General features: G+C 34.1%; 1 protein-coding gene across 3 annotated transcripts in view; it reads right to left on the bottom strand.

Moving 5' to 3' along the window:
• ERCC8 (ERCC excision repair 8, CSA ubiquitin ligase complex subunit) overlaps positions 1-12195 on the bottom strand; it is a 68742-nt gene that overhangs the window by 43548 nt on the left and 12999 nt on the right. For 2 of the 3 annotated variants that reach the window (XM_022596964.3, XM_089908884.1), the window contains exons 2-4: positions 11390-11485; positions 6281-6382; positions 2582-2705 (exon numbers count right to left, since the gene is read on the bottom strand). In XM_022596964.3, coding sequence (XP_022452672.1) covers positions 2582-2705; positions 6281-6382; positions 11390-11485 — 322 coding nt within the window. Of the gene's footprint in view, positions 1-2581; positions 2706-6280; positions 6383-11389; positions 11486-12195 lie in introns of those variants that run through there. The other variant, XM_089908885.1, reaches the window with a different exon arrangement.

The raw sequence follows: 12195 nt of genomic DNA on the forward strand, positions 1-12195 counted from the left end.
GTATCCCACATGGATAAGGGGGGACCACTGCATTACAAAGCTATAGTAATCAAAACATTATGGTACTGGCATAAAAACAGACACACAGATCAATGGACCAGAAAAGGCAGTGCAGAAATAAAGCCAGGCATGTATGGTCAATTAATTTACGACAAAGGAACTAAGAATATACAATGGGGAAAGATAGTCTCTTCAATAACGATGCTGGGAAAACTGAACAACCATACGCAAAAGAATGAAACTGGACCACTATCTTACACCATGCACGTAAATTAACTCAGAATGGACTAAAAACTTGAATGTAAGACCTGAAATCATAAAACTCCTAGAAGAAAACATTGACAGTGGTCTTGGCGAAGACTGTTTGGATTTGATACCAAAATCAAAGGCAACAAAAGCAAAATTAAACAAATGGAACTACAGCAAATTAAAAACCTGCTGCACAGCAAAGGAAACCATAAACAATATGAAAAAGCAACCTAAAGAGTAGGAGAAAATATTTGAAAATCATGATAAAGGGTTAATATCCAAAATATATAAAGAACTCATACAACTCAGTAGCAAAAAACCCAAACAATCCAAATAAAAAATGGGCAGAGGACATGAACAGACATTTTTCCAAAAATATAAGAATGGCCAAAATGAATATGAAAAGGTGTTCAATATCACTAATCATCAGGAAAATGCAAATCAAAACCACAAGGAGATATCACCTCACATCTGTTAAAATGTCTATTATCAAAAAGAGATAAGTGTTGGTGAGGATATGGAGAAAAGGAAACCCTTGTGACTGGTAGTGGGAATGTAAATTGGTGCAGCCATCATGAAAGACAATATGGGGTTCCTCAAAGAATTTAAAATAGAACCATATGATACAGCAATCCCACTTCTGTGTATATATCTGAAGGAAATAAAATCACTGTCTCTCTCAAAGAGACAGCTGCACCCTCATGTTTTTTGCAGCATTATTTATAATAACCAAGTCATGGAAACAACCTAAGTGTTCATCAACGCATAAAGGGATAAAGAAGATAACACACACACACATACACACACAGGAATATTATTCAGCCATAAGAAATAATGAAATCCTGTCATTTGTGACCATGGACAAACCTTGAGGGCATTATATTAAGTGAAGTCAGGCAGACAAGGACAAATACTGTATAATATCACTTACATGTGGAATCTTAAAAAGCCAAACTGATAGAAACAGTGAATAAAGTGATTACCGGGGCTGGGGGGTGGCAGAAATAGAAAGATGTTGGTTAAAGAGTATAAACTTCCAGTTATAAGATGAATAAGAGAAGGGAGAAGTTTCATAGGGAAGGGGACCTCAGGCAGGGAACATAACACATAACGTGTTCAGAAGGCAAAAGGAGATCAATTTAGTGGCAGTACATCATTTAGGTTGAAAAGAGGTAGAAGCTAAGGTTGAGAAAGTGGGAAGTGGGGTTATGGAGAACTTAGAATGCCAGGCTGAATTTAGACCATGGAGTCACTAGAGGTTTTGTGTTGAGACAGGATGAAACTGCTTGATTCTGATTAATTCTGGGGTAAACTTGCTGTGGAAATGTGGAAGAAAAATAATGCAGAGAAACCAGTTAGGAGTTTTTAGGAGTAGTCTAGATGTACAGTGATGGTGAGGGAAATAGGAAAGGGAAATCTGAGAGTTTGAAGGAAGAATTGCTAAGATTTGAGGACTAAATGGATGTGAGGAGCCATCATGTTCACTTCAGTTTGGAACATGTTAAGTTTGAGAAGATGACACTACATTTAAGTAAGAGAGGTTCTGGGCTTCCCTGGTGGCGCAGTGGTTAAGAGTCCGCCTGCCGATGCAGGGGACACGGGTTCGTGCCCCGGTCCGGGAAGATCCCACATGCCGCGGAGCAGCTGGGCCCGTGAGCCATGGCCGCTGAGCCTGTGCGTCCGGAGCCTGTGCTCCGCAACGGGAGAGGCTGCAGCAGTGAGAGGCCCACGTACCGCAAAAAAAAAAAAAAAAAAAAAAAAAAAAGAGGTTCTGAAGACAGGTGGAGACATATGGGACTAGAGCTCAGGGAAAAAATTAGCATGAGAAAGAAATATAAATTTGATAAAATATAAAAACTATTATCTACTGTCTACCTTTACTAAGCTATAATGTTAATAACTTTCTTTTCCTTTAAGTCTTTTGGCCAATAGGAGATAAATCCAATTTTCTTCCCTACACCACTAGACCATAGTAGTTTTTGAATAATAAAGCAAATAATAATAATAGCTAATGGTTTTTGAGCACTTACTATATGCTAGGCACTGTTCCAGGTACTTTACATATATTGACCTATTTAATCCTCACCACCATTCTATAAGGTACAATCATTACCCCCTTTACAGATAAATACAGAGAGGTTCAGACAAATATCACATAGACAGTCAGAAGCAGAACCAAGATATGAACTCAAGCACTCTACGTCTCCTTAACTGCTATGCTAATTTCACATCTACCATATGACATCTTAGCAAATAATCACACTAAAATGGTTTAGGATTAAGTTCTCATTTATCGCACAGAGCAACTTGGAAAAGTTTTTAATGTACTTACTTGTAACGTATTTGTATCCCATACTTTCAGAGTTTTATCAAATGAGCTTGATGTGAACATGCCAGTGTCATGAGGATACCACTGTACAGTCTCCACACTATATTTGTGAACATCAGGATGGCTTCTACAAAACAGTAATCAAAATTTAGAGATAAATGATTTGAGTTTCAAAACTGATACTATATTCACGAGTAGCAGTCTCAGGAACGATCATATGAATGGCCAAACCTAGATCACATGCCATGTCCTAGCTGTCTAGAGAAAGAGAATATCTAGGCATCTCTAGTTTTAAGCTTTCACAGTATGATGTGGAGGGCTGCTTCCTACTAAGGCTCATAAAATGAGAGACTTCTGATTTCAATACTATATCCTGGAGGGATCAGCCAGCCACACTGGACCGCTTCATGGAGACAGTGATTTTTCCTTACTGGAAGAGATACCTATTCTGGTTTTGGATTTGCTTTTCCTGGCCATTATTTTCTCAACACCACCATTCTTAGAATTGTTGCCTCACATACTTCCGTGGTGTCCCACACAGTATTGCTTCTGATTAAGAACGCTACTTATACAACAAAAGAATGCAACTGGTAGATACCCATGAGATTCACTACTCTTATGTAACACATCACCCATAGAATCATGATCTGTTGAAGACTCAGTTATGACATCAGTTACAATATAGCACCTTGTGATGATGATGTGCTATCCTGAAGGATGCAGTATATGCTGTGAACCAGTGATCAACACAGTATGTGTCCTTTACTGAATCTTAATTGAAAGACACTGGCTGTTTAGGAACATTTAAGAGACAATGGTGGGACATTTGAACACCAACTGTATACTTAATATCAGGAATTATTATAGATGTGAGATAGTGGTAGTGGGGTTATGCTTATAAAACACCTTTTACCTTTTAGAGATACAAATAATTATGAATGAAATGATATCCTTCTGAGATCTGCTTCAAAATAATCCTCAGAGTAGCTGGGTAGGTTGGGGTAAAGATGAAACAAGACTGGTTATGACTGATAGCTGCTGAAGCTGGGTGATGGGTACACAGTTCATTATACTACTCTCTATTTTCATGTATGCTAGAAATTTTCAATAAGATAAAAGTAAACAGAAGACTACTGCAACCCTATGCAGATAGGGCCATCATGAGTTCTGATTCCTTAAGGTGAAGGTCTGGATCACAATACAGAATAAAGGGCCTTGACACATGTGGTGCTACCTGAAGACCTCAAGCTGGCCTTGAGACAGCTGCAAAAAAGGACTGTAGTACCTATTCATATTTCCTTACTTTCTATGTCATGTATATACGTATATATTTTAACTAATTTCCTCTTTCTTTCCTCTTTTTCTTACCTCCATTATTTTATATAGGTTAACTATACAATTGAGCCCACAGGTTGCATAATCCTGATAAAAGATCACGTAAAACCAGTGGAAAAATAGACATTATCCTGAACTGGAGATGGATGTGGTAAATAAACAGACTTAGGGTCATAGCTCTTCGGGGAAGGGGATAATTATATTTTTTTGTTAAATAATGGATACTTGCATTCGGTCAGGCTGAAACTTTTTTTTTAAAAGGAAGGGTAGGTATGGGAAGAAAGGTATATACTGATATTGGACAGCCAAATAGGTGGACTGTAGTGGACATGCGCCCTTTTCTTGGCTGAACATCCAAACTTCCTTTCGGGGGGAAATTCCCTTCGTTTTGTTGAAAGGCAGGGCCTTGCCTCTTGTTACATAAAGCAAGGGGCTCCAGATATTCTCTTTCCCTTGCCCTTGGCAGTGGGGGCATGAACATGTGTCCTGGGCTTCATCAATCCTGCCTGGGACTCTAAAACTCCAGCTAGTAATGCAAACCAAGGATAGTTAGCAATTATTCATAGCTGTGGTGTTGAGAATCTGTGTTTGTGACATGTAGCAGAACCCAAACTAAATTGTTCCTGTGGTGTGACCTTGACTGTGTTCTCTTGTCCTAGTTTCTCTTGCTTTTCTGCTCATTTTCTACATTTGATTCTTCCACCTTCCTGTCATTATGTGAGATATTAAATTTCTTTCCAATAAATTTCTGCTTAAGATAAACAGAACTGATTTCTATTTGTTCCTAAGGATCTACACAGAGATTTTCCAGTTTTAAATAAAATAAATCTTTAATGTAGTGATCACAAATAAAAGCTCACTTATATTTTAGATTTAAAACTAGGACAAAATATTGTATTATCCTCCTACTATGTATGATCTGTCATTCTCATTCACATTTAATAAAAATTTGGGTACAGGAATCTTTTTGGTGCTCAGAACAAACACATTAAGTAAAGCAAAAATAAATATCAGGAAACAGTCTAAGCCACATTAACTTAGTAACAATTTTTATTGAAATTACTTTTTAAAGTTAGATTATAAAGTCTTTGAACGTAAAATGCTACTTTAACTCATTTTGTAAAGATGCTTACTATATGCCCATTTACCAAAGTCATGGTTTTGAAGTTAAGAATTTGAATCTAAGAAGAATGTCATAATAAAGTAAGACTGATATCCTAAGCATTTACTTGACATCACACACCGGAAAAGCAAATCATAGCCACTCGTGGAATAACATTACATAGCAGGTGGTATATATAAAAATATTATTTTAACAGTGTTAAAATGATAGCTAAGATAAAATAAGACAAAGATGAATTTAATTAATGACTGTCTTACACTTTGGAATTTAGATTTTTTGTTTGTTTGTTTGGTGGGAGTGGAGGGAATATAAAATGGTGTAAGTCTCTTAGGAACCAAGTTCCAAAGTACCTGAAGTGGTATCTTGTTTTGTACCAAATGTACCTATAATTATATTGCTTCCTATTTATATGACGGCTTTACAATTTTTAATATGCTTTTTAAAAGACAGTATTTCATTTAAGTCTTACAGAAAACTTACAAGAATAATAGGGCAAGTATAATTATCTCTAAGACAAAATAGTTTTGTCAGAGGCTCAGAGAAATAGTTTCCTTAAATCTGTATTTCCAAAGTGAAGCACCAGAGCCAAGAAACATTCGTAAATCTCCTCACAAATATTCCATGAACTTATGCATCTATCTAGTGCTTTGGGAACAGCTTTAATACAGAGTGGTTGCTGATATGAATGTTCATGAAGTTTTTCCTCTTGAAAACATTTTTTCGACACCTATTCTCTCTGTTAATTCAAGGTCTCCTCAAAATCAGATCAAATACAGGAAATGAAAAAGAATTAAGTGATGATTATGAACAAATTAAAACAAAATCACAAAACACTTTATTAAAAACTTAAAAATAATTCTCACAAGATTGGAAAGCCAGTAAATAGTCAAAAAATTCAAGACAAAGAGAAGTATGTTAAGTTAGGCAGCGTTGAGTAAATAGAGAGGTAAGAAAGGGGTGTGTATGTGTGTGTGTGTGTGATTGTTAGTACATTTATGGCTTCTAGCTGCTAATCTTTTTGTTCTATTAATGATAGTTGAAAAATCTAATTTGTGTTTATATTTAGCTGGAAAGACTCAAATGAGTCTTATGCTAAGTAGTCTAAGAACTAAAATTAGTTACTGAGGTGTGCTATGTAGGTGGAGAACAAAAAGAACATAACCAAAAGTTTTTTCACGTTTTGCATTTGATGCAAAAAATAGTCAAATGTTTATAAATTCATGAATTACATTTTTAATACACACCTGCCAATGGAACACACTGCTTTACATGTGTAATAAGGTTGTCTGCTGGAGTTCTCAAGATCATAAAGCACCATCACACCATCTGAACCACCTGATAACATGCTAATAATAAAAAAAGTTCACATTATCATTTTATATAGTTCATTTATGACCAAGTATTTCTGAAAATCACTGACCTACAAACTCAAATTTATTATGCCCATAAATACAGAGTAAATCTTCATTAGTATAGGCTGAAATAAACTAAAATTTTTAATCTAATATTTGTGGAAGAATGAGTATAGAATGATTCAATCTGTGATCAGTTAAAATTTACCTTCATGATTCCAAAAAGAAAGGACAGTAGAAACAAGATGGCAAAAGATACTTCTTATATAAGGAAGTGAAATATTACAAAGTCATTTTAAATGGCCTAGTTATAAATGGAATCAGACATATCAGTTATTATTGATGCTAGCTATATGACCCTGGCAAGTTACTTCAGCTAAGGTTTTTCCTTTGTGAAAAGTGGGACATTTTCACTTAAATCATAAAGTTGATACAAAGATAAGTCATATGCAAAGGGCTTTTATACTGCCTGGCAAAAAATAGGGGATCCGTAAGTGTTAGATTTCTTCCCTCCATTATGAATGCATTTACTCAACTCATTCAATTTTGAGCTTCTGCAATATGCTAGGCGTTATGCCAATTCAACTATGAACAAGACAGGCATGATTCCTGACGCCCCAGTTTACAATCTAATAGGGAAAACACATAGATTTGTGAATTTAATTTATATATCTATATATGTAAATATTTATGCATCTATATAAAGTATTGCTATTTGTTAATATTACTGCTCACCATCAATTCTGGTGCTGTCTCTATTCATTCTTGTTCTGATTTTATTCTCTGGTAGATTCTTAAGAAAGGCCTAATGAGAACAATACTCCCTGAATTCTTGTATGTTACTAATAATTAGTCTCTTTGTACTTGAAAATTAGTCTGGTTGGATATAAAATCCTTGACTCACATTTTATTTCCTTGAACATCTTAGAAAAGAAACTTCATTTCTTTGATCAAAAAGCTCAAAATCAAAGTCTGGTTACAATATGATTCTCTTTCCCTTATATATAGTTTCAGATTTTATTCATTCTAGGAATGTTTCCTTGGAATATAGTTTTAGTCTTTACTCCATTCTGTTCCTTTGGGTTTCTTCTCTGGAAACTCTTATTATATGTATGTTAGATCTTCTTTGCCTATCTTCTACATACATCTGTATCTCAAATACTTTTCCTTTCTCCATTTCTTTTTGATTTTTAAATGTTTCCTCTTATATTTTATTTGCTTGTGTTTCTTATGCTTTAGTCTTAATTTCTGAAACTTTCTTTTCTAATTTTTTCTTGAGTTTGATCATCTCATTTTTCCATTTTTCTAATTCCTACTTATGTTACTCTTTCATACACTGTATCTTTTAAAAATGACTTTTAGGGACTTCCCTGGCAGTCCAGTGGTTAAGACTCCGTGCTTCCACTGCAGGAGGCACAGGTTTGATCCCTGATTGGGGAACTAAGATCCCACATGCCATGTGGTGCAGCCAAAAAAATAAAAAATAGAAATGACTTTCAGCTAGTTTTAAAATATTAGGTAGAGTTATCTATTTTGTGGGCATATCTTTCTGGCACAACTACACTGTCTAAAGGAACATTATTCTATTTATTCTCTTTGTTCTTAAAATAATTTTGTATGGGCTTTGATCTTAATCCTATTCTTTTGCTCATTTTTATGTAAAATTAATTTTCTTAAACTTTTAAAAGGGAGGCTTCGTTTATAACAATATTTAAAATTTATATCTCTAGAACATCCCTCTTCTTTTTCAAATAAGATGCTCAAAATATGGCAGCTAACTTTCAGAGATTTCCTGATTCTATTCACCTCCCCAATTTTTATCTGATCCATCTTTTTCCCTTGTTTCTTTCTATTGTCCCTGTACTGCTCACTTTGGATTCTATTCCAAACAGTTTCTCCTCAACGTAGGGTTCTGTCCATTAGGACATCTTTAGGTGATTAGCTGGAGAGATTATACGGCCTACAGTACTGCAGCCCCTTTGGGTCTTACTGTGAATCCCTTGAACAACTAGAGTACACAATCCTTTCCCAGTTTCAATGTTGTAGTCAAATTGGCTTGCTGAGCTTTCAACTAACTGTCAGTTATTTTGAGTTATCAGGTCTATTAGATGCCCCAGTGGTTTTTACTGCCTCCCCTGGTATAGATGCTGATACCACACTGATTTTGTAGTTATCAGTGTTTTGCTTCCATTCATCCATATTTTGTGGTTTGTGGAGATATTTGATCACTTATATTTGTTATGGGTGTTGTACATTGGTTTTTTATTTTGCCATCTTTAGTTTCTTTGCTATTTATAGTACAACATAAAGAGCTTGTGTCAGAAATGAACACACTTTTTTCTTCACTGAGATAGTCTTGCTACAAAAAAAAACATAGCTTATCTAAACTGTGTGCTTAGTGACTTGTACCACATTCTGGTACAAGTGCCTTATCTTGTTGTGAACCAGATACAAAGGGTTCATGAACTAGCAGCATGTCCAAGAAGCACTGATTTATAGACTTGTTTTAAGAAAAATTCAATATCAATTTGTAGGACAATTAGGTTAATTTAACAGTACTTCTTCAAAGTTCTTTGCTCAAATAGTTCTAAATCTAATTGATGATGGTGAAGTAAAGAAATACAGCAAGTAATGCCATGCTGAAGGTTTTTTTTTTAATACTCAGTGTTAGCTTCATTACAAAATTTTGTGGTTCAGTTACTCATTGTGTATACAGAGAAATCTTTGTAAATTTTAACAACTACAGCTTTTGTTTTGGTTGATAACATGTTGCAGCTTGTTTGAACACAGTTTTGAGTTACATGTGTACCATAACAATTCCAAAAACATTTTCTGCATATTTGTACTTTGTGAAATACTGTTTTTTACCATGGCATTGCATGTATTATCAATGTAAAAACAATTGTTTTCAAAGCTGAACTTTTAGACTTAATTTAAATTGTATTTACAATAACATAAGATGTTTCATCTTTGCTAGAATGACTTCCAAAAGCTTTCCTTTGATTACATTAATTGGGTGAAAAAAATTGAACATTATTGTAATTAACTGACTTTGTAGTTGAAGTATCTGATGGCAATGATGTTACCTAACTCTACGGTTATTACCCTGCTAATAAAGTGAACACAGTAAAAGACAGGACTTGACGTTTTTATGTGGACAAGAAAACTCGGTACCAAAGACGCATGGAATAAACTCAGAAGAATTTAGAAGACATAAAAGAAAATTCAAGCTTCACAGGATGATATACAAATGTACTTTATGTAGTTGCACTTGTTAAAATGTTTTCAGATAGACTTCTTCAATTAACTCCTAACTTTGGAAATAAATGCTTCTTTACAAGATTTATGTATTCTAGTTTTCATTCTGGTTTTCCGTGGTATCACTACAGCTCTCACAGTGGCTGGTAAATATTAACAAGTATTTTGAGCAAGTTACATGTGAATTGATTTTTCTGAGAAAAAGAAGACCTATATTTAATTTTCCATTAAACATTCATTTTGATTTTTATTTCTCTTTTCTGCCAAAAGGGTTTAATGCAAAATACAAGTCTTAGCAAACAATGAAATAAATAGTTGTAGATTTTTACTATGAAAAAGGGGGAAAAGGGGGAAACCACTGTAGTGAGAATCTTGACTTTTCTGTATATGCTCTGCAAAGACTCCTCAGTCTGTTATTTCTCACACATATTTAATGCACATGTAATCTATAACTTCCCGCATTTCTCACTAAGTCTCCCAACTGGTAGCCTGCTGGATTCATGTACTTTACAGGTCAAACAACTGATCACTACCCCAAATGACTGGCTGGAGTACTGAACATTTTTTTCTACCAGCCCCTAAGACCAAAAGAAATCAGCTATCCCTTGATGCTCATATCTGGATTATTTTATAAGCAAATTTAAACTTTTGTCCACTAGATGTCCTCAGCTAAGTTTAAGTTATCAGAATTTAACTTTTTAACCTGTCCTTAATTGGAGGGTGTTATGTTGAGCCTGGAAAAGGTCAGGAGGAAGAAAAGAATTATCACAGGTCATCTTTTAGATTTAACCATGTGTTAAAGTGAGCATTTGTTCACTGTACATGTTTCTCATATACTACTAGGTGAGACCATGACAGAGGCTGGAAATAAAAAACAGATTTCTATTAAACCTACTCTGGCTTATTTTAATGTAAATAATAATACTTCATTATAATATAAAAATTTGGGGGCAAATGCTAAACAGAACATGGTAAGACAAACTTTTCTTTAGTTACTTTTACACTTGTCTTAATTATAGACCACATGAAGGGTTTTGAACTTTCTTGTAAGAGTAATGTGGGGTAGATGGCACATTTTTCTATGCACTTCAGCTGTTGTATGGAAAATGGATTGAAAGGAGTAAAAGTATAGGTGATAATGCTTTTGATTAACAACAGTGGTGGCAACCATTTACAGTATGCCATGTCCTATGCTAATCATGTGATACATATTATCTCAATTAATCTTCACAACAAACTTGTTAGATTTTGTTCTTACATTGTGTAGCTAAGGGAACTGTGAATTAGAAAGGTTAGATAAATTGCTCAAGGCCACATAGCTGATGAATATGAAGCCAGGAGGAACTCAAACACAAGTCTGGTGTGCTTCAAACTTAATTTTCCAAAATATACTTCTGCTTTTTATATTTGTTTTCCCAGCAGGCTCCTTGAGAGTAACAACTCTGTTTTGAAATAGCAGCTAAAGACATACCTCAGCACTTACACACTCTCTGCATCCAAAAAAGTTCAGTATTAGTTGATTTAACAATGAATATATTTATATTAAAGTAGTTTGGAAATGTTTATTTGGCAACATTGCATAGGTTCAATGTTCTGTATTTATTTGAAATTAATAATGCCAGATTTAAAATGCTACAAATTTAGAATTTTTATTAATTTTTATGAAACTTCAGAAAATTAATCTGAAAGCAAGATTTTACTGGATCTCACTTAGGAACAAAAATGATTATATAATAAACTTACTATCTCCCTTCAACAGGGTCAATGTCAAGGGTGTTAACTCCACTGCCATGGATCCTTTCAACATCTCTGTCTTTGTTTAACTCCAGTCCCAAAACCCTGCAAAACATAAAAATTAAAAGGAGGAAAAGGAAAAATAAAATTAAACAATAAGAAAGTAATTTAACATTAAAATGTCCTTATTTCACCAAAATTACATGGAGTCAAAAATCACAAGTAATGCTTGTATCTCCTAACATACATCCAAAGGTATTTATAGATTAAAGACCTTATACAAATTTTTAAAATAACAAGAGTACTAACAGTTACATGTAAAGAATTTCTCCTGAAGCATTGTCTTATCTCTTATTTAAAGGGTGTATTTTATTAATTTTTAATTTAGATAGCTAGAAACTGAAACAAATTTTCATGAACAAAAAGTTAAATTCTGATAACGTAAACTTAGCTGAGGACATCTAGTGGACAAAAGTTTAAATTACAGTTTAAAAAAAATTCCCTTGTTTCTTAAGCCTTATAGAAATATAAAACGAGCATGTTCAACTCAACAATTAAGCACATTTAAATAAATCAAATTAAATATAAATAAAAATGATTAACAAGTACTCTCACAAATTAAGACGAATGAAATTTCTGATATTCAATAACTGTAAACCATCATTATCCTGGTGAGGACGTCAAGATTAAATGAGTTGAAACATAAAAAGTGCTCATAACAATGCTCAGCATATAGTAAGTGCCTAGTGTTAACTATTAGAAGTTGTCTCAATCTTTTGGATGTCAAAAAGCATTTACATTAATTTAACCAAATG

The sequence above is a fragment of the Delphinapterus leucas genome, chromosome 3 (genome assembly GCF_059928025.1).
Source record: "Delphinapterus leucas isolate spDelLeu-1000000601 "Yukka" chromosome 3, BTC_Dleu_Yukka2, whole genome shotgun sequence".
Classification (NCBI taxonomy): Eukaryota; Metazoa; Chordata; class Mammalia; order Artiodactyla; family Monodontidae; genus Delphinapterus; species Delphinapterus leucas.